The sequence below is a fragment of the Protopterus annectens genome, chromosome 16.part0 (assembly GCF_019279795.1).
Source record: "Protopterus annectens isolate FY-2018-M chromosome 16.part0, PAN1.0, whole genome shotgun sequence".
Taxonomy (NCBI): Eukaryota; Metazoa; Chordata; order Ceratodontiformes; family Protopteridae; genus Protopterus; species Protopterus annectens.
In genome coordinates, this window is record NC_056750.1 from 124,501,617 (window position 1) to 124,529,079 (window position 27,463).

At 40.3% G+C, this 27,463-nt stretch overlaps 1 protein-coding gene across 1 annotated transcript in view; it reads left to right on the forward strand.

The window, feature by feature from the left end:
- TEP1 (telomerase associated protein 1) overlaps nt 1-27,463 on the forward strand; it is a 2,704,809-nt gene that overhangs the window by 494,909 nt on the left and 2,182,437 nt on the right. The window contains exons 5-7 of the mRNA XM_044058078.1: nt 3,442-3,587; nt 20,320-20,477; nt 22,449-22,558. Of these exons, the coding sequence (XP_043914013.1) occupies nt 3,442-3,587; nt 20,320-20,477; nt 22,449-22,558 (414 nt within the window). The remainder of the gene's footprint in view (nt 1-3,441; nt 3,588-20,319; nt 20,478-22,448; nt 22,559-27,463) is intronic.

Below are 27,463 nucleotides of genomic sequence, written 5' to 3' on the forward strand. Positions count from 1 at the left end.
TATGGTCAGATACAGTGAATCCAGATTTTTCTCTGTTTAGGTGACTTGTTAATCCAAGCTTCCTCTCCTCAAATACTTCTGCAACACCTGCCCTCAACCTCTTCTCACAGTTGGGGTTCACCATCAGCTACAAGAAGTCCTCCCTCCAGACAGCTCATAGCTTAGTTTTCTTGGTGTGCAGACTGGACACCACAAAGATGCAGACATACCTGACTTGGGTAAAAGTGTAGAGACTTACAGATTGATTTCACACTCTGACCTGCAGCCAGTGCTTTGCAAGAGAAATACTAAGGGCCTCGGGTTTTATGGCAACAACTTTTCCAATGCTCCCTCTAGCTAGACCGCATAGGAGGAGAATGCAATGATACCCAAAAACTGTGTGTTCCCGGCACTCTCACCCTCTAGTTATGGTAATCCACTTATTAGCTCATCTCAGGAGAGAGTTCTCTTGCTGGAGTTACCAGGTGGTGATCAACCCATGACTTCACCCCACCACTTTCAAGGCAAGAAATGCAAACATATGCCTCAGACGAGCCATGGGAAGCCAGGACAAGGGCACACTGTGTTCAGGGCAGATGGCACCCATAAGTACTAATGGAGCACATCAACATGAAGGAGATATGGGCCCTCACCTAAGCTCTTCAGCACTTTTCCCATGTCTTGAGGCCAGGTCCCCTATGAGTGCTGACAGACAACACCACAGTAATCTGGTACATAAAAAAGGAGGAACCAGGTTTTGTCAACTGTGTAGATTAGGACAGACCACATAGGAGATTGCCACCCAGAAAGATGTGTCTTTAGTAGCCACATACATCTATCACAGGAAAATGTGTTGGCAGACACACTAAGCAGGACCTTGGAGGATGCTCATGAATGGACCCTCAATAGACTGTTTTTTCTGGGTTCTCTCCACCATTAGTGGACACTTCAGGTAGACCTCTTTGCTTCAGAGACAGACAAACAGCTCCCCTGTTTTGTACCAGGGGCCCTTGACCCTCAGTCTGGAGGAGAGATGTCTTCAGGTTTCAGTGGATAAGGGAGATCCCTTTAAGCCTTTCATCCTCTACCTCACATCACATGGGTTCTTCTGTTTATTTTATTTTACATTTGTTTACCAGGATAGTCCGACTGGCTATATGTCCATTTTCAGCGGAGGCCCAGGGAGAAAAGCTCCAATAGACAATATTACAAAGATTACACAACAAGTTAGATACATAGAAAATATAAGACAAGGGGTTATGTACAATTGTTTAATAATGTTCCCAATAGGGACTCACAATTTACATGGTCTGACACATTAAAAGCAAAAAAATCATCTGATTGGAACAGAACATAGTTGAGTATTAAATGTTAAGATATTATTCAGATATGATTTCATTTTATAACTTAATCAGGGTTGGTACATGGACAAAGCCAGTTCACTTTGAAATAGTGTTTGGGGCTTTTTTGAAGAGATTTATGGAGGATTGAAGGGTTTTATAGTTTGGCAGTAAATTCCAGGTTTTGCCAACAAAGTCTAAGGACTCAAAAAATCCTAAACTTATTGCTAGTGATCTTCTTCTGGCAAAGACAACATTGGATTCCTCTCCTCTTTCACTTCACTAGGGGCAGCTGCTACAATCTGTCACTACAAGTGAATCTCATCACACAGCAGGAAGGGGTCACAACCACACACCAGTCTGTCATCCCTGTACCTAACTCTGTGGATGATAGGGTTTTAATTCCTTACAGGCACCACCTTTCAGAGGAAGTAATTAACGTTCTCCAAGAAGAGTGGAGAGACACCACTTGAAAAACTACATAGCCAAATGAAAGCGATGTTCCTTTTCATGCTACAGAAATGGACAGGACCCCAACAGATCACTGGCACCTTCCATGCTAAAATATCTGTGTGAGCATACAGGTCTGGCCTACTCTTCCATCAAAGCTCACTTGTTCGCCATCTCTGTGTGCCTACCCCTCAATTCTCCTCTTATGTCCCCTCCTGAGGTCAAGTTATTTTTTAGAGGAGTACTGCATTTTAGATCACCAAGGAAGCCCATAAATCCCTCCTTAGGATCTCAGCTTTGTGCTAGATAAACTTACTTTGCCTTCTTTTGAACCAGCAGTCTCAGCAAACCTCAAATTCTGTACCTGGAAAAGTATTCTACTTCTGTCTCTTAATTCAACTAGAGGAGTCTTAGAGCTTCAGGCTCTCGTGGCCATCCTGCCCTTTCTTATTTTTCACAAAGACAGGGTGACTTTGAGAACTAACCTGCAATTCATGCCTAAACTGTTGAATAAACTGTCACTTAACCAGGCTGCAAAGCTCCCTGCCTTATTTTCCAACTCGCAGAATGGCGGTGGATGGGGATTGCTACACTTTCTAGATGTTCACAGACTGTTAAGATTCTACGTGAACAAAACCCTATCCATTAAAAGATCAGACCAGCTGTCTCATTTATGTACTCATAATTGGGCCAACCAATATCTAAGTAAACTATTGCAAACTGGATCTTTAAGGCCATTTTTCTTATTATTGTCTACATAGTAAGTCCTTGCTTTCACACCCTCAAGTTCCTTATTCCAGGGCAGTGGCAACATCTGGGGCCTTCTACAAAGGGGTGGATGCCAGGACCATGGTAGAAATTGCCACCTGGTCCTCTGTACACACCTTCACTAAACACTACAGGACGGATGCATTCTCAAGGTCTAGGACTCCCTTTTCTATGTCAGTCCTTTTGGGCCTCTTTGACAGTTCTGCAGCTCAATAACCAGCCACCCTTACATCCCCTTCAGCTCTGAGAATCACCCATTCATTATGATTACTGCAACAGTGATTTCAGTCAGGATATAGTACAGTTGTGTAAGAACTTACCATAATGGTAGATGTCCTACTGATCTGTGTTGCAGTATTCCTTCTCACTGTCTTGACCCTCTACTTTCTTTTTCCATAATCTCATGGCCACTCTCTCCTCCCTCTGTCCCTATACTGTGGACAACATCTTAGCACAAAAGGGACTGCCATACCACTTCATGCTTCACCCCTCCTAGCTGACCAGTCTCTTACTCTCAGGGGTCTTCAGGTTGCTGGCTTGAAGATAGTCTGAGGAATTATGTTCATGCATCCACCTGCATACCCCTACACTTACAGATTGAGGCCACCTGTTGGTTGTACGACCCTAGGAAAATAAAGCTTTGGTACCCTGGATGGACATCAGTGGTAATAACCCATTCATCATGAATATTGCAGCAGTGAACAGTAGGACATCTACTGTTACAGTAAGTTCCTATACAACTGTATTTTTGCCTTAGGGCCTCAGTTGCTAAGGTGTGCAGTCTTTACTCTGTTATATTTATTGCTTAGCTGCAACCCCATTCCTGAGATGTCCAAATGAAAGTATTCTAAAAATTGTATCTGTTTTCTTTGCACAACTGACCTACCACATTTTCTGGCTTCAGGCAACAACAGAAGCAGCAAAACGGGCAAAACTCGAAAGGAAGAAAGAACAAGACCAAAAGAGCAACACATTTTCTCTGAAGAAATTGATCCGTCGGCTGCACATAAAAGAACCAGCATATCATGTGGTGTGCATCTTAGGTCGCAGGTATGTGAGTGAGTGTTTACTGTTCATCATCACTGTACTTCTCAAATGAGTGATACTGAAGTATGTTTAATTTGTCTGGATGTCCTGAGCTCACTTTCATGTTCTTTATATTACCTTACTTTTGGTTTATTGTTTAGCAGCTCCTTCATAAATTCAGATGGCCACCTAATGATTCAGCCTTTCTGAGGTATGCTCTTTTTCTGTAAATATATGGCATCTTCCTGTTATGCAGACAGTCCAGGAGCAGTTAACAGTCTGGATATCTGAGGGCTATCTAGGAGGGTCATTATCCGAAGACTAGTTTGCTTTATCCAGGGATGTGGGATGCAGAGGAGGAATATATCTCGAGTGTAAATGAACTGGTGGGTAGGCTATTAGCAGACAGCACATTTATATGCCATGAAAATGACAAGACACATCCATGAGTCATTGTGCAGAGGTGCAGTGTGAATGATAACCCTTACATTCTCTTATTTTAATGTCGTTACCCCTAAGGTCACATTGTGAGAAAATATGAACAGCTTGTATGCTGATCATTCATTATGTTAGCCAGATAGACTGTTTGCCATACTTTTCTTTGTGCTTTTTCCTGCTGCACTTGCTGACCATGGTGCCTTTCCTTGTCAGCCATGCCCATTTGTTTTTCCATCCTGGGCTTCCCCAGTGAGTGTGACAACTGGCTGGAGGAGGCTTGTCTTACAGGCAGCCACAGCAGTTGTTTATATCACTGCCAGAATCCCGTCAGTTAGGATGCACTTTATTTAGGCCTAACCACCCACCCTTAGGCAGGGGGATGGATGAATTGTATCAACACTGGGATCACAGTATCTTCCCTGGTACAGATGCACGCACCTATGCACTTGTGGACAGAGGGCTACTACCTAAGTGACATGGTGGCAAAACAGCCATGCCCCCAGTGCTGCTCCTTTGCAGTACCACCAGCCTTCTCTGATGGTTTCTTCCATTGGACATCTCCAGACCACCTTTTCAGGATAGACATACCCATCATCAGCAGGCAAGCTGCTGATTGATCTCTGGTCACCTGGATCGTAGTCAAAGCTTTATCTTTTTGTACCACAAGAGCTGGCTGCATTGCATTGCATACCATTCTGAATTGCTTTTGCTGTAACTACATTATTTTGTGGCATTACTTTCAGGGAGCTGTAGTGAAGCAGTAAGTGTAAGGGACAACATTCTCATGTTTGCTTTACATGGTAACATAAACATCCATGTAGCCATGAGGTGTGAAGTGCTTTTATCTGGTGGGTGGATGTTGTGAGTATGTCACTGAAAATAAATAAATACCCCCACCCCTTCGCTTGAAGTGTGATAGCATATGAAACCTATTACCCATCAGCACCTTCTAAGAGTTTAATGGGGAGCAAATTAATATAATAATGGGCTACTGGAGTGCTAGTGTTAAGCACTAGAGTTCACCACAACTATGCTGAACTAGGTGTAGACAATCACTGTTGGGTCAAGAGCCCAGGTTATCTCTCATGGTATTCACTCAATCTCCATACTGCATGTTATGTAAATGTCCTGTTTTACCACAAGTATCCTGACTGGAGGTAGAACAGGCTCTATCTTTGCATCATTCATTTGTTTTCACTGCTTGCTTTAAATAATACATGGATGCAGTAAGCCATACCTTATCCTTGCAAGCAATTGGTATAAGGCATGAAAGAATCTGGAAAAGGACAGGATGAAAAAATTATTTTAATTTGCGTGCTCTGCTCCTATGCCTGCTGGATCCAAAGTCATCTTAAGACACACAGTCTTGCTGTGCTGTTTACTGCTGAATCAGAGACACATAGCTTTGCATGACCCCATCTGTAGTCTGTTTGAAGCACCAAGCCTTTCAAATTAGACACTAATAAAGAAATATATTTTGCAGCTATAAGCACAGTTACAGATAACTTATTTTATAACAAACGACACGTAGTCTTTCTTAGTGTGTAGCATATATTTACAAAGTTTTCCTTCATTACAGATATGAATGATGACAAATACAAAATACCTCTCTCTGTCCTTCTCTCACATAACTGAACTACTACAATAGCTGTATAGAGAGCTAGTCACACACACAGATGTTATTTCCTCTTGGTATGTTTTTCTGGCCTTATGTGGGAAGTCACACAATGTCTGTTTTTAGACTTTTCTATTGTCCTTTTGTGATTTAAGCATTTTTGCTGATGTGAGGATGCCATTCTGAAAGGAAACATCTGTATAAGCTGCTCCTATTGGAAAAACATCACATATTGCTGAATTTATAAAAAAAGGATGTCTGTTAATAGATATTTGTTCTTCAAACATGAGAAAATCATGTAATGCTTGTTTTCCAATTATGATGCTGTGAACAGAAGCCTGTCTGTTATACATTGCACATTTTAAACTCTCTACATATATTCAAGCAAACTTTTTCTTTCAGCATATTTACAACATAATTAATTTCAGCCTTATATTCATAATATCCATCACAGGACAGAAACACAGACATGCAAACATGCATACACACATGCATGTACACACACGCACATGCTCTCTCACCCACCTAGGGGCATCTCATCTCTCCCCGTGTTTCTTATACTGGAGAGAAAGTCAAATCACATGTGAAAACCCACTTGGACACAGAGGGAGGATATGTGAGCTTTGCAAATAAGACATCCCAGGTGGGAACCAAACCAGAGAATGGAGTACTGTTGTTTTTTCATTTCTAATGTTTCCCTTCTTCCTTCACAGTTCATCCCCCACTACCTGGGCATTATGATTGAGGATATCACAATGGTGTCTTGCAGGATTTATCTTTTTTGGCTTCAGTAACAAGTTACAGAAGTTAGTGTATTTTTTTCAGAAGGCATGCACTTCTGTGTATTCTTCTAACACTTGTTACTGTGATGCACCATGACGGGACTGATTTCTGCCTCTTCCCTTGTGGAAGAGTCTGTCACTGAGTAGCAGTCTTACTCCATTACAAAAGTGCAGTCCATTGCATCTTCTGTTGTTCCCCTCTAGCTCCTGCTTTTACACCCAACTCAGACCATGTTGCGTTGATCCACTGACCGTTGATGTATGTGTGGTTTGTTTTCAGTCTGTTCAGTTGATTTCAAGTAAATGTACACAGGCTAATTGCATCCCACAGACGTGCAGTGGATCAGTAATGTTGTGCTTTGAAACTGCATGTCATTACGTCTCTTGCTTTGATGTTGTTTCACTCACTTCCATCACAAAGGATGTCTGTGTTATAAATTCTCACAAAATAAAACTTCATCCCATTGTAGCACATAGGTTTGTCAGTCATACTGTGCAGCTGATGCAGAAATTGTTGGTTTATGTAATTGTCATCATTGTGTCATCAACATTATGTTTGGCTGCAACTAATGACAGAGCTGATAGTCTTTTGTTGCCATCTGACAGTAGAATGAATATGTTAAATAGCAAATGGTGTTAATGTGTCTGTAGCATGACGCTTTGTTTCGATGGCACAGAGGTTGTTTCTGTACACTGTCATAAACCACATATGTTTCAGCATGTGATCACTGCTGCAGTAACCTTGCCTATATGGGTTATATCCTACCAAGGATATAACAACTGGTTAATTTCCCAAAACTTTAGGGCACCTTCCATGTACCCAGGCTATTGATGGCTTGAGCAGAGCTGTAGAAAATCTTTCGTCACCTGCCAGATCAGTCCTCTGAGAAGTCAGATTCTCCTCCCCCATTTCTTGAAAAAACATGCAAGAGGAAGCACGTCAACTTACCCTTAGAGTCTGGCACTTAAGACATCAGCTCAGAAGATGTAAAGGGTTCTCACCAGTCTCCTGCAGATGACGCCACTTTTGGTGAAATCCTTGAGTTAATGCAGCAGAGGATCTTAGCCCATTAATTCCTTCTATCAGTATGAACAGGTAATTTTTGAGGACTATGGCTGTGTTCCCTCTGTGTCTTGGGTCCCTTCTGTGATTTGGCCATTAGGAGATTGTGGCAGTAACCCAGCATGTGAGAGTCAGTATTTCATAAGCCTGATAAAATTCTGAGACACCCCCCCTGGGCCAGACTGGTGGATTGTGTTGTTGTGACAGTGGCTGCAGAAAATGAGCTGACAGAAGACACAGTTACTGTTCATCTGCCCAGTAAGGATTCAGGGCCATGTACTCGTTAGGGAAACAGCGGTATGTTTTGGGTACTTACTCTCTCTTAGAGCATTGAACAACATCACCCATATAAATCATTTTCAGAGAGCTCTAGCGCAGCAAACACTAGCCTTTCTGAAAAAACTGCCCATATCAGCAACTAGAGACCGCTCTGGGCACAATGCTTAATGTCCTGAACCCTGACAAGACTACCACTCCCTCTCCAAAATCAGATAATATGACAGATTCTATCCCCACACAGTTTAATTTCTGCTTTATGCAATCAATATTATCTTTCTTAGACACTAATACATTTGCTCCCCCACCCCTGTCCAAACAAAACCACCCACAGCTCTTCAATTTTAGTCCAATACCTACATCACTCATAAGGAAGTTGATCCTTAAACTAAAAACTACAGAGCTTAATAACTACAAACAAATAGCGATTCTCTTCCCCCTCTAAATATTAGAGAAATGCATCCATATGCAGCTGATGCAATACCTAATCTCAAATAACCTGCTCTCAGAAACAGAACACGGCTTTAGGCCCTAGCACAGCGTTACTATTGCTGTACTACATTTTAACTTACATACACATTTTTTAACAACATGCTGCCTAGCCTGCTTGCAGCGCTTTTCCACTAGACATTAGTTTTAGGCATTAGCACAGCTGCTAGGCATCTGCTAAGCTTACTACTTAACAGAACATGGCTTTAGGCCCCCCTAGCACACACTACTAGCACATATTTTATTTAACAGAACATGGCTTTAGGCCCTAGCACAGCGTTACTATTGCTGTACTACATTTTAACAGAACATGGCTTTAGGCCCTAGCACAGCGTTACTATTGCTGTACTACATTTTAACAGAACATGGCTTTAGGCTTTCTAGAGCAGTTGCTACTATTGCTGTACTACATTTTACCAGTATAGTACACCAACATAGTAACAGTGGTCTGCTTGTGTCCACCATGTTTTTAGACTTGTCAAAGGCATATTTGATACTGTCTCCCACCAGCAACTGCTTGTTTGACTCTTCTCAATAGCACTTTCACAATAGTCCTTGTTGTGGTTTCTTAGTGTTCTGTCCTGAAGGCAACAAGCTAAGTGGCAACAAACCTACTCATCCTTTCAACCATTTGCTACAAATGTCCCTCAGGACTGTATCCTGGGTCCTCTCCTATTTAATATATTTATTAATGACCTCCACACCTCCACTCACCATGCTAGTTTAGTTCAGTATGCAGACTTAACATTAATATGTGCGGCCTCAACAATAAATAAGCTCAAAGACATTGCCCAAAAATCTTTCTCCTCTGTAGAAACCTGGCTCAAAGAATCAAACCTCTTACTCAGCCCCAAGAAAACTCAAAAAGTTGCCAAAATCAAAAGCATTTTTTACCATAAACTCAGCAAATAATACTGTCATTGAAACTGTAACTCACAGTGAACTTCTAGGCGTTGTAATATATAACAGTCTCAAATATGACCAGCATGTACTGCACACCATTAAATCTACACATCAGAGATTAGGCTCCCTTTATAGAATCAGTGGATTCCTTACATATACTGCAAGAAAAACTCTGGCCACCACCTTCTTATTGCTGACTGTCTTATATGCCAGTCCTATCCTAACAAACTTTTTCTTTCTCTCTCTTTTCCCATTGATGCACCATGTGGTACCTCAGGCAGCGAGCACCTTTCAGCACTCCTTGTTTCTTTAGCAGTTATGGGTTGTACGGGCTGAGGTTGGTAGCCCAAGGCCCAACCCTCCTCAGAGGGTGCATCACAGACACACACACACACACACACACACACACACACACACACACACACACACGCACACACACACACACACATACACACACACACATCTAGGGCCAATTTAGAGTGTCCAATCCACCTACTGCATGTCTTTGGAATGTAGGAGGAAACCAGAGCACCCAGAGGAAACCCACTCGAATTCAAGGAGGACATGCAGACAGAAGGCACCCCATCTGAGAATTGAACCTGAGAGCCTTTTGCTGTAAGGCAACAATGCTAACCACTGCACCATTGCACTGCCTTTAGCAAATTTAAACTATACTCAAAGAAAGAAACTTGCCTCTTGCTACAATAAAATAGCTAAATTTGTCACCAATTTCCCACATAAGACCCACCATTATCATAGCTTAAAGTAACTAAACTGATTTGAACTACACAACTACTTAGTATATGCACAAACTATAGCACACAAACTCATTCATCATCCAGAAGAATGGCCCTGCACTACATAACTTTCTCTGTTCCTTAACCTATCCAAAGCATTTGATATTGTATCCTATCCTCCTAAACAAACTTTCAACCTACAAATCTCTACCTCCTGGTTTAACAGCTACCTCTCAAACAGATATCAGTCCGTCAGATGGCAAACATCCTTCTCCCCTTTCCGTCTTGTTAAGACCGGGGGTCCCCAGGGTTCTATCCTGGGCCCCCTACTTTTTAATATATTTACAAATAACCTCCATGTCTCATACGCCCAGTCTTCCTTAATAGAGTACGCAGACAATTCCACAGTTAACACCTCCGACAATATACAAAATCTCCACACTGTCACTCAACAATTTCTGCACATAGTAGAACAATGTCTAACTGAAAAGAACCTGCTTCTCCACTCCAGAAAGCTCAAGCTTCTCCTTTTCCTTCCAAAAACCTCAGTACAGCTAAAGATAACTTCCCTATCTCATCCTTAGATAACACAATTATTGCCACCAACTCAGACACCAAATTGCTTGGTGTTACTATAGACAACCAATTAAATTTCAACTTACATATCTTAAACTGTATCAAAAAGTCCAAAAAAAAAAACTAGGTATTCTATACCACAACAACAAATATATACCTAACAAATCTAAACCTATACTGGCTCAAACATTTATTTTACCATCCCTGCTGTATGCTGTCTGCTCCCATACTTACCTCCAGAATAATCTCTTAACCAAACTAGAAACCACCTATAACAACATAGACAGATTCACAGCCAGTAATATCTACAAATCCCATCATTGTATATCCCTGAAAAGCTTAAAATTGCCTGAGCTCCCCCACTTGCTTCAAATATCACAGCTACAAATTGCACACAGCATCCTAAATGAGTCTGTATTACCAGATTGAAACTTTAGTTAGTTGAATAACTAAAGATTGATCTGGTAATATCTAAATCCAAAAATCGCGAACGGCTAATTTCACGCAGGGAAAGAATTCCCTTGGCCACATGAAAAAAAAATGTTTAAACCCAAATCAGGTGGGGGGTTTCACCCCCCCCCGATGTGGGTGGCTGTGCCCCCTACACTCCTGCTAACTAAATATACCATCTTCGAGATCACTCTACATTAAAGAAAAGGGCATAAGCCGCATAATGGCCAAGGGAATTCTTTCTCTGAGTGAAAATTGGCTGTTCACGGCTTTTGGATTTCGATATTACCAGATCAATCTTTAGTTATTCGACTAACTAAAGTTTCAGTCTGGTAATATAGACCCTCCTAAATAGCCCCAACTCCTGCCCTACCCTTACATCCATAATTGCACCCTACACATCCAATCGTGACCTCAGAAGCACACAACAAAACCTTCTGCAGGTGACCAAGCCAAACAAAAATATTGGAAAAATACTTTACAGTCATTCAATTGCATACTCATGGAACAAACTTCCATTGTCCTTTCGCTCCACTACCAAAAGTGGCAAATTCAAAAACCAACTAAAAATTAATTTCCAACATACCTGGAACTGTGCTTGTCATGAAATTACCTAATGAATTTTTCTTCTCTCAGTTAACATATCTGTCTGGTATCTACCTAAACTGCCTACATATATTACTATCTCTGCATTTAATACCTATGCTATTAAATGCACCTTTGTTGTGCTGTGTCATGATGTTGCTGTTTCTTTTTTTTTTTTTTTTTATTTTAGGCATTGCTACATTCCTTGTAAATAACTTAATGCTAACCAAATCTTTCAAACATATTGCTACTGCATTCTCAAAATACTGTACTTTTGCCTTGTATATATTTGTATTGTATATTTCTCTCTGTTTTTGCACTAAGTATCTTACAACATGAATTGTTAAGTTTTTACTTATTTTTTAATTATTTTCCTGGAGCTTTTCTCCTTGGGTCTCTGCTGAAAAAGGGCTCTCTGGGCCCAGTCGGACTAACCCGGTTAACAAATGTAAAAATAAAATAACTTATTACTGTCTGACTGTCCAGCAAGGGACCTTTACTTTACTAACAAATTCTTGTTACTTACAAATAATTCAAATAATGTTGCAGGAAACAAAAACACTCAGACAATCTCAATAGTTTTAACCACTGCTTAAACAACATCTTAACTAGTCCTGGTCCTACACATGCTCATCTCAAGGCTGAGACTTTGAGTTCACTATACAATAATCCTCTTAAACAGAATACACTCAACGTCTCACTGAAATGACAAAACAATTTTATACATAACTGCTGCATGGACAATCCACTAAGGTGCACGTGAGCTTTTTTTTTTTAGTAGCTTCCACCTCTGTAAAATCTTAGAATGTGTAAATGTAACTATTGTTTGTGTATAAATAGAAATGATACTACTCTGTGTTTAATTGGAACTTGGTATAATGCAATGTAACAAATAGAGCTTTACTGCCCGGGCCTCCGCTGAAAATAAGTATTACCCAGTCGGACTTTCCCGGTAAACAGTGATAAATACATAAATAAATTTGAGAGCCCTGCTCTTTGGTTTCATCACAGCCCTCTGAGTGTTCTCTGAGTACATGACTGTAGTAGCTACATACCTCTGGCTATGAGGGATTCAAGTGCTTCCATATTTGGACAACTGACTTCTTGTCGGCCGAACAAGAGAATTATTAATCAGTGCCAAAGATTACATGATCCAGCTCTGTCTCTCCTTGGACAGATCCATAAACTACAAAAAATCCATCGTTCAGCCAACTTGAGCAGTTCATTTCATCAGATGCCAGTGAACATAGCAAACTACGTATCATCTCTGCCTTAGGATATGTTTCAAAGATGAATGGGCTTAATCTGAACTGTTCTCCACACTGATTGTCCACCACCAGGCCTAATTATCTGAGTTTTTGCGTTAATGGCCCTGTGATGGCCTCTCTTTACCCAAGGCTAGAAATCAAGGAGCCTCAATCTTCACCACTGACACCAGTGAGAGATGGTCACTAAAAAGAGGAATGAATTTACACAGCATTTTCAGATGCAACAACTGCCCTATTCTCCCTGGCACACATGTCAATACCTCCCATTGTCGCATCTCTCCCTCCCCTAGATTCTCAACTGACCCTGGAAAAACATTGCTTGAGAGAAATGTGCCTGTCTGGGAACACATTAACCCTGTCTTCAGAGTCCCTGTGCATTGGCATTGCTGTAATTTGGACTGGCTACCACAGGGTGTCCTCCCAAAGCCCCTTTAGGCTTTTGGAATGCCTGCTCACAAGCTAGGGTCTACACTACATTATCTAGCCTGTTTTTCCTTGTCAAATCTGTGGGAGGACCAGCCATTGTACTATAATTGGGAACAAACTTTCTGTAGTACCCTGCTGTCCCCAAGAATGCCCTCACCTGCTTTTTTGTAACGGGCAGACCATGCCTGAACAGCTTCCACATTGGCAGGTTCTGGCCTAATCTTACAACTCCTCATTCTATGTCCAAAGTTGGAGACTTCTGCCATACCCTCCTGACACTTACTGACCTTAATGGTCAATCCTGCCCTTTGCAGTCTGCCCAGGACCTCCCTGCCATGCTGAGGCTTCATTATGTTAAGATAGTACAATATCTGCCCCTGCCTAAAAGGTTTACCATGTAATTAACATCACTGACCTTCCTTACCAATTTGAAGGGTCCCTCCCAAGTTGCTTGCAGCTTATTGTGTTTCACGGGAGTGAACACGATAACCTGCTGTCCCACAGCATACTTCAGGTTCTAGCATTCCTGTCATACTAGTCCTTTTTCTGCTGTTGAGCTGCTGCCGGGTTCTTCTGGGCCAAGCCCATGAGCTCCCTAAGCCTTGTCCTGAGGTTTAGGACATATCCCACAACAGACTCCTTGTGGGATTCACATTCATCCCCCATGCATCACGAATCAAATCTAAAGGCCCCATCACCCCATGTCTATACAGTAACTCAAAGGGTGAAAAACCTCTGGATTCCTGGGGTATCTGTCTGCATGCAAACAGTAGATGGAGCAAATATTTGTTCCACTCTCTCCTAAACTGGTCTGCAAATGCCCGTATCATGGTCTTTAGTGTAGAGTTCAACCTTTCCACAAGACCATTAGTCTGGGGATGGTAGGGGTTGGTCTTTAGGTGCTTCACCACACAAAGCTTCCACAGACAGACAAGCAGGAAATGAACATGAAACTGACACCTTTGTCGGTCAGTATTTCTCTTGGGAAACATACCCGGCTGAAAATCTCTAACAAAGTACTTGCCACCTTTTCTGCCTCAATGGAGGACATAGCCAGTGCCTTAGAGTAAATAGTAGCATAATCTACTACCGCCAGGTTATACTTCTTCCCTGTGGAACTTGGGGTACTCAGAGGCCCAATAATGTTCATAGCTACCTTCTGAAACAGCTCCTCGGTCACAGGCAAAGGCTTCAATAGAGCCTTGACTTTGTCTCCTGCTTTTGCCTACCTTTTGGCACTGCTCACAGGTCCTGCAGAAATCTGTTACATCCTTTGCAACCCCAGGGCAATAAAATGTCTGCATAATATGTCTGTTGGTATGCTTTATGCCCATATGACCTGCAAAAGGAATGTCATGGGCTATTGCTAGAAGTGTCAGATGGTAGGCTCTGGGCACTACTAACTGCTGTATTACCTTACCCTCTAGCCCACCCTCAGGCGTCCACGTTCTATACAGTAACATTTTTCCTTGGATCTGGATGTGAAACCCTTCATGATGAGGTTGGGTACTTTGTTTTTTCAAAAGGGATGACTCTGACATTGCTCCAGCGATTTTAACTTTATGGGTTCTTCAACCCATCTAGTGACATATGTCTCCGTTTGAGTTCCAGGAGTGGGACCACTGTTGCTATTGATGCTGTGTTTTTGCTTTGTTTGATGACAGGCACAAACACTGTCCAGAAGCATGTTATATATATCTGTGGTTCAGTGTATTTTTTGTTGTTGTTGTGAAACTCTGACTCTATCTGAGGGTTTTGGTCCAGGTTTTTCTACATAGCTGAAGAAGGCTTTGTGGTTATCTTTAGTGTCCTTAGCGATTTTTTCTCAAAGTTTCCTTCTTTGTTATACAATTTGTTTATGGCTGAGGTCCCATTGTGGGATGTGGTATCCACTGGCACAGTGGGCTTAAAGGATACCATCTCAGTCTTAAGAAGAGTGAAGTCTGCTTTTGAGAAGTTTTTCACTGTGGTCTGTGGTCAGTCAGATCTCAAGTATGATGGTATTTTGTGATACATTCATATCCTCCAATGTCTTCAGGAAGGCTGAGTGGGGTTCTTGAGATTGGGAGGGTGGTCTGTAACATGCTACCAGTTTGTTCCAATATACAGACTCCCCTTTTCTTGAGCATCAGGTGTCTCCTTAGCTACTTCCCTCATGCCTCGTACAGTAGGGTCCAGAAGCTGAGCCTGTCTCAACTCTACTTTTGTGACCACTGCCAGCTCTCCTTCCACAGGAAGTCTGGTATATTCTGACAGCGGTGCATCACTGTCAGCCTGGGTACTACCTCTCACCTCTGTTCTTGCAGTCACCCTGTCTGCAGGAATATCAGTACCTACCAGCAACTGTGGCTCAATTTCAGGGTAGCTCACTCCCTGAAATATTCACATCACCAGCCTCAGCTTCAGGTGTGGGGTCTGTCTGGGTCTCCCTCAGGTTGCCTGTCACCAAGCCTGACTTTATGTAACTGCATGCACACAAGGTACTGCATTATTAAAATCATTCCCTATCAAGACATCTGTGGGAATATCCTCAAACACAGCTACCTACCTGCTTGCTTCCTTTTCCACACTCCCAGTCAGGGTGAACCTTGGCCAATGGTATTTGGAATGGGATCCCTCATAAAGCTCTGATTGAAGTGGACTGCCCAAGCAAGTACTTCTTCTCTTTAACCACTGCAGGCTTCACAATGGTTATGTTAGGGGCTGTCTCTCTCTTAGCAGTGACCCATTTTCCATTTACTAAGATAAGACACAAACTCCGGTGATAGTTTGGTACCCCTGTTGTCTCCAGACAACTTACTACTGGCACACTGTTATTCCCACTTGTTGTCTCCCTCATTTTTTGTTCCCCACCTTGCTTCAGTGGACATTTGTATGTTACATGGCCCTTCTGGTTACATTTAAAACATCTAACCCCTGATTCTGGCCATGTACCTGAACTAGTGGCTTCCCCTGTTACTGGTAGATTCTGGTGGGGTGACTTAGGCTGCCTTATATCCATGTGCAGCACTGGGTATCCCTTTCTTGTGCAGTGATGCCCTGCTTTCTAAGTAGAGATCCCCTTTTCTTCCCAGCTTATCTGAAGAGTTACATTCCCGGTCTGCCAACCAGATTTTCATGTCCTCAGGCAAACTGTTAATGGCTTGTTTCCTCACCAAAAGGTCTGCCAGTCTTTCAGAAGTGGTGACCTGACACCCACTCACCCAAATACATACATTTTCATCTGTCGTACGTCTATGTTCATGAAACATTTTTATGTAAGCTTCAGGTGTTAACTTAAAACATTCCAATAAACATTGTTGTACTTTGTCATAGTTTAAACAATCAGTATCAGGCAGTTTAGAAACAATCAGTATCAGACAATTTAGAAACAGCAGTTGCAGCTTTACCATCAAGTAATGTGGTCAGGAACCATACCCAAAGCCCTTGGTCAACATTATACTGTTTGCATACTCTTTCAAATATATGAATAAAACTATGAAAGTCATCCCCCTCTGCAAATTGTGGAAGAAATTTATTGACCTTTATTGCTTTTGGGGTCCAGTTATTCCCTTCCCCATTACCTCCATGACCCTGACAAAGGGTCAGTATCTCCCTCTTGTGTTGTTACCGTTTCTCTTTTTCTACATCCTCAAAATGCCACAGTTTCTCATTTTCCAAGTAATGCAGTCTCTCTTTTTCTTCAGTCCCCAAATGCCACAGTCTGTCTTCAGTGTCCAAACGTTTGGCCTCCAGTTCAAATCTCTAACTCCAGATGGATTTTTAAGTCCTTGAGGAAAAGTTGAGCTGTCCTGTTTCTGAAGACTGCACATCTCCAACACAAGACTGGTTGTTCTCCTGGCTACTGGTCCACTCTGCAGTTGCAATTAAGGCTGGAATAATTTCCTCTTTGGTCCAATTAGCATACACCAGTCCTTTGGCTTCGCACACCTTGGCCAACTGGTTCTTTCTCAGCTTACCATAATCCTCTGCTGGCATCTTTGCCTGTTTTCTCTGACTAAACTAAACAAACAAAATTAGTAAAACTGTTGTGAAAATGAAATTCTTGATTGTTTACCTTCTGGCTGTTGAGAGTACACATACCTTCATTGACAACTGCCCACAGGCTACTGAAGTCCAATTAATATCCCACTGCTCTGACACCGGTATGTGACGGCCTGTCTTTACCTCAGGTCAGGTAATCAAGGAGCCTCAATCCTCACCACTGACACTGGTAAAAGATGATCATTAAAACAGGAATGAATTTACACATTATTTTCAAATGTAGTTCACTGCATCAAACACAAGAGCACACTCCACTTGGACTGAACTCTGTATCTCCAGATCCCAGACAAGACTCACTTTGGAGCACTGTGTCCTAGTTCCAAGTAGCAGACACTCCCACACCTGGGTATTTGATTTTCAGCCACACACACTCTCCTGGGAAAGGCTGATACAGATTTACTAGCTGTACCACTTCTGGCCAGATTGTAAGGGTAACCTTACTGCTACCAGTCAACCACTGTCAGGCTCTTACTAGGGTATATAGTTATACTAAGTAAAAGCAATACTAATATAAATGGTATAGAGTATAACCAAAGTAGACAGGCTTTTTGGAGTGGCCAGGACATCACTAAAGTAAGCACAGGTACTCTCAAGACGTTAAACGTATTCTCTAAAAGACCAGCCACAATGAAAAGTATAAAAACATTTAATAATAAATAGAAAACATAAGAATACTATATATTAATGCACAATAAACATCAGAGTTTCAATCACAGAAGATATAAAAATAACAGAGTTGGACAGATTCAAACAGATGCAGAAAAACACTACTAAACTAATCTCACTGTATTTCCTGACGGTATAAAGAATAACTGTTCCCTAGCTAACTTAATTAATACAGCAAGGCAAGATAGGATGCTGAGATGCTTACTTCCACAAGGCAAGGTGATGAGCTTCCAACTAACTGAACTGAGCTCAACTGACTGTCAGAGATTTTTATATTAGGTTCCAAAGAAAACAAAACAAAAACTGCAGTGAGAGTTTCATCCTCTCAGTGCTGGTCATAGCATAATAACACATTTGATCACCTGCTGTGGTACAATACACATTCAGAGCTTTGCTACTATTGCAGTATTTAAAAATTATAGAACAATTTCAAAAACTTCTACTCTTCCCTTCCAGAATTATTTGTTTAAACATAAACATGTAATCAGTTATAATAACACTATTGACATGTTTTTAACACAAACATCTGTACAATTCTGTGTGATAGTCAAATGACACAAAATTATTTACAAAACTCCAGCTAGCTATGCTGGCATATGTTACGCATGCACTGCCCTATTTTCCCTGGCACAGATGCCAGTACCTCACATCGTCACATCCCTAGTTCTGATGGAGCAGTTTGCTCATTTTTACATGACAACACTTCACTTGCTGCTCAGGGATCAGTGGCCTTAGATTTCAGATTTGACTCGCATTAAAACAACCAATCTTTGCAAAGTTATGATGGTGACTAACTTCTCCTTACATTCTTTTCAGAAGGCCTTTGTTCTGCCATCACTTGCTGAGGTAGTAACCATGGATGCCTCCTCTTGGGTTGGGGGTTGTGGTTGGGGACATTACAAGGGAAGATGGTTCAAGATCTGTGGTGTTTTCAAGAGACCAGCCTTCACATCAGTTTCAAAGAGATGTGGGAAGTCCTCCTTTAAGAGCCTTTTCAAGACTTTGTCATCTGGAACAGTCTCCCAAGTGAGGTTACAAATCAAAAGCAAAAGAAAAAAAGCTATAAAACAATTTAAATTAAAAACTATAAAATAATGTAAATCAACTTTAAGCCAAACCCTTAAAAGGAAGCCACTTGTACAAACTTTAGAGACAATGGCTAACACTGTGCCTCAGCTGCATTGCACAGCCTCTAGGTTAACTTTTGCAACTGACAGGCTGTTATCAAAATGCTTAGCAGTTGGAAATATTGTAAATAATTTACAAGGCTGACATTTGTGTCACCTTTGTGCTTGATATAGTGATATTGTAACAATTTCTTTCTCTCTCTTTTTGCTTTCATGTACTCCTCATCTACTTAAATGCAATACAAGTTCCCAAAATAAATGTGTGGATAAACTAGATTTACCCACGTGTATGTATCACTGACTGACTATGGTCTGTTATGGTCAGTTGCTGTAAGGCTTTGAGCTATGAATAACATGTCTGGGTGTACACACAATACAACTCAGTTGGTCTGAAGCTTGAAAGTTAAACTTAAACTAAAGTTAAAGTTATAAACTCACTTTTGTCATTGATTTCTGTGGTCATTGGTGTTACTTTCTAAGTTTGGAGGGGACACTGTAAGTTTGTTGCAGAGCTGTTTTTCAGGTTTGTACTGCTGGAAGGGCAATGGTGGCAAGCTGAGATTTGTTAGGAGCTGTGGTGACCAGTATTTTCCTTTGGCAGTGCGGTTTTGTCAGTTTTGGAAGTTGCATTTTCTGTCTGTTTTTCCCCCTTCCTTTTGTGATATAAATCAGTCCTTTGCTTAATTAATTTGTGACCTTGTAGACCCCCTATACTTGTACTGAGTTCTCAGTATTGCAGTGGTTAAATAATTACTTAAGAAAACCTTGTATTTATAAACACATTAAACTCACGGCTGTGGCAGGCAGTAAATTATGTAGCGATAATTTTATGATTCCAGTATATCCGCTTCGTACTTTTGTTTAATGTCATAAAATACATTAATTGTTTGACATCATATTAGCTTGCCTTGTTTCTCTGTACAGCTACACTTTGACTTTTCTTTAGTCAATACTTTCTGGAGGCTTTTCTTTCCTGGTTCCTCTCTGAGGATGGGCTTTGCCTAGCAAGGTTATCCCAGTTAACAAAATAAATGAATGAATGAATAAATAAATAATGTTTTTTAACACTAAGGTAATCTGTAGTTGTCAAACCTTGATTGCCTGTTAAGGCTTTTCCCAGCATGTGAACTTAGAGAACATGGTACGGTATAATTCTGGCATACTACTCTGTCTGCTAGTGCACTCTTGTTGTTTTTGACATGTTGTTTACAGCAAAGCATGATTGTGTGCTGCGAATATTTTGCTATGCTTTGGATCTTTGCTGCTTCTTCAGAATTTGCTTGATTTTTCTGTTTTGCTGTCATGTAACAGGTACCCATCAGATCTTTCTATGTTCTCAAAAAGCCGATTGCCTGGCCCATGGGATGCACAACGTGCTGGAAAAAGGATGAAACTTGCAGAGCCAGAGACATGGGAAAGGCAGATCAGCCTCAGAGGAAATGTAAAAGATGTTTGGGAAGAACTAATAGGTAAATCTTCTGTTTTGCTGTGAAAAAATTTGTAGACAAAGTTAAATGTTATGCTGATGCTGGTGCTGATATTGATATGAAAGGAGTCTATAGCTTTAGCTTTTATTTTTGTTTACTCTGTTGACTGGGTTGGTCCCTGTAGGCCAGTATCCTTTTTCTTTTTTACAGGGGAGACCTGAGCTGATATTCACACTGAACATGGGAAATTTGGTCAGAGAACCTGAGATCTTCCTGTCCTCTTTTTTTTTGATAAGTACTAGGGGATATTCTCCATCCGCCTAAGCTAACACCAACTAAGGCAGATGGGACCTTGGTTTAACATCTGTTCCAAAAGACAGCACACTTTGGAGGCTGCTCCCCCATTACGTTGCACTGCATTGTCAGTCTTAGAAGACTAATCCAAGTATCTGCTATGGAAATAGAACCCACAGCCTTTTGATCTTCAAGCACCAAAGGTGTATGTGCTGTTTGTTGAGCCAGAGATACTATTACTTCAACAGTGTGCAGACTGTCGCCGGGAGAGCGTATCAAACGTCTTTAATGTCATTATAGTTTGAATTGCAGCATATGGGTTGGGAGTATCTACTACTTTTAAAGTCTCTTGGATCTGATACATAAAATGTTGCTTGTGGGATTAGTTTTAGGAATGTGCCATTTTATGGCATTTCAAGAATGGTTGGATGTATGCTTTAGCATTGAAACAGTGGACATATGACTTGATAGAGATTGTGAGGCACAGTTAAGTATCTGGAGTGAAAGTAAACAAACGAGTATTTAGCATTAATTGAGAGGCTTCTTTTTAGTACTTTGCTGAATATTTAAGGGGAAATTTGTTCTACTTACTGGACATATAACATAAGGTATTATTGAATACCAGAGAAGGAATCTGATAGACTTTGTTTCCGTATTTACCAGTGAAACAGGTTCTATATTACATGATTGAAGCTTTACTTAATCAAATAAGTAAAGCTCGAACATGTAATACCAAAACCATAAATTGTCGAACGGCCAATTTAACCCAGGGAAACACTTCCCTTGGTCGTTCTGTGGAGTATGTCCGTTTCTCCAATTTGCAGTGATCTCGGAGTTGGTATATTTAGGTAAGGGGGGTGTGGGTGGCACAGCCCCCCACTTGATTTCGGATGTAAAGTTTTTTTTTTTTTGGTTCGGCCAAGGGAAGTGTTTCTCTTGGTTGAATCAGTTGTTCAGCAATTTTAGCTTTTGATATTACAAGATTGAGCTTTAGTTATTCGATTAACTAAAGCTTTGATGTAATAAAGATGCTTGAAACATTGGAGAAGATTTTTAGGATGCATTGGGCAGCAGTCACCTGGGATGGCTGCAGGTGTAATGTTGATTGGATGGAAGCGGAGTCCTTATCTACTGTGCTTTTTTATATTGATAAAGTAGGTGTATATGACGTGGCACTACTAGCTAGTGACTTTCTCCTGTAGCTTCACAATCATAAACCAAGCTGTGGTGTCTTGGCATCTTGGCTGCTGCACCAGTTGTCAGTGTCAGAGTGCGGGGAGTATGTCATTAAACTGGCTCCAGGATAACTTCTCTGCCACAGAATGAAGCCTTACCTCCTTGTACTTTTGCATGAAATACAATAGCCATCCATGGAGATGGTCAGATACAATACCCATCCATGGAGATGGTCAAATACAGTAGCCATCCATGGAGATGGTCCAATACAATAGCCATCCATGGAGATGGTCAAATACATTAGCCATCTGTGGAGATGATCATTAGAGGCAGTTAAGGAAGATGGCATTAACTCCTTAGGAAATAGCTGAGCTGATTGTGCATGCTGGAAAAAAGGGCAGTTACAAACTAAAAATGAGTAAGGGATGCATCAAACTGTTGAACTGTGGAAATGTTTTTAGGCACTCATTTACTCATTTATACATTGGGACTGAACTTGTGTTACATTAGTAATACATTGCTAATGTGCCTTTGCTATTCCAGATCACCAGAAGCTGCCATTTATGGCTATGCTGCGGAATTTGAGGAATGTTATCAAATCTGGGATCAGTGAAGGCCACCACCGGCAAGTGTTAAACAGGTTGATGGATAAGGTATGCGCATTGTTTTTATATGCTTCTTTATGTATCTTCAGACATTCTATGGCTCCAGTATCATAACCATCAAAAACAGTTTTATTCCTGTCTGTCTGTTTGGTCCTTGAACCCAAATCACTTCATAGGGTTCTTTCTTTGCAGAAAGAATTAGCTTCTTGTCGTCCAACTTGAGTGACTAGGAAGATCAAATGTTTGAGGTCTGACAGCAAAAGGCTTCCAAGTTAGAACAATTGGAATTTGTATTTGTATCGAAAGAAGGCACCACCAACCAGGAATGAACACGAACCAATAAAGGATCCAAAAACAGTTTATTCCACAAACGCTAGTACAGTTCACCGCGTTTCGTCATCAACTTCAGTGAATGAAAAGCAACCACTGAACAACCCTATATATACACAAACCTATTAACATCAATTAAATCAATAAATCAATTCTTAAAACAGTTAATCAATTAGTTAATTATTCTAAAATGAACATTTTCACAAAGTAAAATTCGTACATTTAATAATTTAATTAAAACCACATCTAATAGTCACAGTTACTGTAACACCAAAGGGATTGTTTACATAGCAACTTGCAAGGTATGTGAATCATTTTACATTGGGAAAAGTGAAAGGAAATTAAAGCAGAGGATCTACGAGCATCTATATGAAATAAGAACAAAAAATGAGAAAAATGCACTATACAAGCACACCACCACTTGTAAAACATCTGGCTTTCAATTTTTTATTTTGGAAGTGGTTGAGATGAGTCCAAGGGGTGGTATGTGGGAAACACTTGTTCAGTATAGGGAGCTTTATTGGCAACTTGTGTTGGATTCTAGTAGACCTCCGGGTCTTAATGAAATGGTATCTCTTGCACCTGTACTTAAAATTAGATCTGCCAAACTTTAACTTCTTTCACTGTTTCATTAATTTAATATATATAGGATGTAGTGAAAACATTCATTTAAAGTCACTTCAAAACAATCATTTAAACTCATTCTTACAAGCTTTTATACAGATTATGTACATACATTTTTTATTAATTTAAATGCCATATTTAGTTTCACCACTTGATGGAGACAAACACATTATATTACAAGTTAAAAGATTGTCTGAATCAAATGTTTTTATTCTTATTTTATTTTATTTTATTTTATTTATTAAAAGTTTTGGATGAATTCTAAAATTGTGTGACTATTAGATGTGGTTTTAATTAAATTATTAAATGTACGAATTTTACTTTGTGAAAATGTTCATTTTAGAATAATTAACTAATTGATTAACTGTTTTAAGAATTGATTTATTGATTTAATTGATGTTAATAGGTTTGTGTATATATAGGGTTGTTCAGTGGTTGCTTTTCATTCACTGAGGAAGTTGATGACGAAAACCTGTTGGAACTGTACTAGCGTTTGTGGAATAAACTGTTTTTGGATCCTTTATTGGTTCGTGTTCATTCCTGGTTGGTGGTGCCTTCTTTCGTTTCTTGGTTGTTTTTGCACCACTGGTCCCTGCTTTTGGTTATCAATTTGTATTTGTATGCCATAGGCAGTCTTAACTGCATGTAGAGTCGTTATGATTGTGAATTTAATGTGACCAATGTGATATTAAATAGACTAACATTTGAAGAGACAGCATAGAATGTAAATGTTTCTTGGTAGCCCTACTGCTCAGGACTGGCCTTTAGATGTCAGAGGAAGATGTTAGTTAAGTGGTCTCTGCCTACATCCTCCTCCTCCTCCTCAGGAAGGATTGTTGATTCACTGTGAGTTGGTCCCCCTGCAACTAGCCGGCCTTCTGACACCATGCTACTTGTCACACCTGGGTAATTGGAATTGTAAGCAGACATCATGGACAAGTAGACTGGTCAGGTGTCCACCTTATGTTGGCCTATAGTACACACATATTTGGATTACATGATAATGAAACTACCAAGTCCAGCATTTCAACTTCCTGCCAAAGGCTGTGATGCCTTTTTCCTCTTCTGTTTATCATTACAACCAGTTCCTTTTGTTTAGTAGCCTTCCTGTGCTGTGATTTAATATCAGCACAATTCATTATGTATTTTATTTATTTATATTTGTTTACCAGGGTAGTGCATTGATCAATATTGACCAATTTCAGGCTTAGCCTGAGTGAAATAGAAAACATTTGACAAACAAAAACAAGAGAAATATAAGCAGCAGCAGAATAGTTCAGACTAATTACACAGAAAAAAACTGCGTGTATATATGTGTGTGTGTACATATATATATATATATATATATATATATATATATATATATATATATATATATATAATATTCCAGTGAACAAGGACAGTGTAATGTACAGTCAAGCAGAGTGTAATGTAGAATATATACATTAGCTTATAAAGTGGGTCAATCTTCAGTGAATCGTGAGTAGAGAAGAGACTTTGAAAAGATATAGATTAGGTAGTATGTCCTGTGTTGAAGCAGCAGCATTTGGCTTGGATGAAGAAGTTCTTTTTGAGTTGCATTCTGAATTTGGTATGGGTTTTGAGTAGTGTCTCAGGTTATATGAGAAGTTATTTTCATGAAGTCTAGCTGCAAGGGGAGTAAACGTGTGCAGCTGGAGTAGTTTGTAGAGCTAAAATCCTAAAAGTAGGTTAGATCTTTGTTTTATGGGTATCCATTTGTCTTTTTCTAGGGTGGTACTGATGCTCACAGAGATGTGTTTGTAATGAATCGGCAGAACCTGTTGGAGATAGTTTAAAGTATGGCAGTGATGTCCTTCTATTCACTTGCTGCGGTATTCTTAACCTGAGGGATCTCCTGCCTGAAGGCGACCTGACATTGCCCAGTATACAAAAGCCTTATACTACTGTAGGGTTTGTGGGACATCACATGTAGGCCATTATTGGACATAAGCCATAAAAGTGACGTACGCACACCATGCTCAGAACTTTTCTGCTGCCAGTCAGAATGTCATTCTTACCATCGGTCTGATCTTGGAGGCAGAAGTGAAAATCAGGAGTCCATATTCAAGTAGAGAAAGGAGAACTCCTTTCCCAGTGGCTGCTATGGCTGGTTCAGATAGAAAATGGGAGATCTTTCTGGCCAAGAAGAGTAGGGAGTTTATTTCATTAATGAAATAATTTTGCCCTAATTTAAAACCATTTTCCTGTCTTTAAACAGGACAGTGCATTGAGTTTATAACAGTTTGGCACCTCACTGGTATACATTGATAGTTTCAGGTTTAGTTTTCCCTTTCTGCCAGTTCATTATTGACTTCAGAGTCTTTTCTTAACCAGGAATCACTGACAGTGATGCACGTTGTTTGGACTCCCACTATAATTCATGTACCATAGTTATGATCTTTGGAACTGCGTACCTGTTAAGAGTGAATGTGGTGCTGTTGACGGCACAGCCCATCATGTCAGAGTGCTTGCCTCCTGCAAGAACACTCTTAACAGTTTTACTGTTGCTTCACACATTACTTTCCATGATTCACATTATAGAATCTTGTACTGCTGATATCTCATTGTTCTGTCTTGGGCAACAGTGTGATACAAACTTAATACATTCTGTGATGAAATTTAGGTGGTAGTGCTGTTCAGCACACTGTGACTCTTCAGCTGTAAGAAAAATGTTATCCAAAATGGACTGAAAGAGCTATTTTCCCTGTAGAGGACTTTTTTAGTGTAAGATTTCAGCAGAGCGTGCATATTTGTCTGTCATCCCCATAATACAATGGACTTTATACTAGATATTTAAAATGGAGGATAAGAGGTATGCAGCCCCTCTACACCTCCTTTTACATGATATAGAAATTCAAATGTTAAAGATGGAAATGTTGAAACAATGCAGTGATACTGTTTTATGGCAGTCAGAATGCTTAACATTTAGAAAATGGCATTCAAAGGCATTTTGTTGCTAGCTCTCCACTTATATTTAATATCCGCAAATGGTGTCCAACACCCTGACATATGCTTTGGACAAGCAGGCAACCTCCATGTTCTGCTGAGTTCTTTCTCAATATAATTTCAAGTCAGAGCAGCTGTAAGGGCAAACTGTTTACACATAGTTCATTATTATTCTGTTAATTATTTCTCCTGTTAGGAAGTATCCATTTATCCATTTTCAGCTGCTTTAATTTTTTTTTTTTAACATCAGTATATCTGAGTAAATTACTTGGCACAGTGTCTCTTTCAGTATCATTGTCACCTCATAGCAGAAGGTTCTGTGGTTTGATTCTTGGTTGGGATACCTTCTTTGCAGTGTCTGCATACCCTCCCCGTGTTTGTGTTTTTTTCCCTGCAATCTGGTTTCCTAACACATTTCATAGACATATGTAGTAGGTAGACTGGGCGACTTTGAGTTTGCCCATAGATATGCATTTCTGTCCTCATGTATGTGATGTGGTAGTAAGGTTTATCAATCTGCTACTGTTACCTACTTACTCAATAAACTATATGGATGGTGGCGACTCTTCATGATGTCACTGTAAGAATCAAATGTGACATGACAGCATGGATGCCAGTAGCCAGACAAGTTTAAAGGATAACTACAGTGCTTGACCTTCTGCCCAGGTTTATTCATCCATGCATTGCTTTGATCGTCAAAGTACAGTTTAGTTTTTCTTGTATTTGTGTTTGTAATTAGTGTATAGAATATTTATTGTTTTCCTTTGCACTGAACATTTTGCTCCTGGCCTGGGTATTAAAAAGGTCCATAGTTCAGTAGCCTACGCTGGTAAACAAATGAAAATAAATAAATGGTTTATCTATTCAGTATCGCTCTTGGCAGACCTAGACCTGCATCTCTGCAGTGACAGCTATAAGATTTGCTTTCTAGAATCTCCCTAAGATCACTAAGTCTTATGACCATTCACACCTGGTCAGTACCCTCCCTCATACTGCACCTTCTTGCTCCAAGAAGATCATATCAGTCAATTT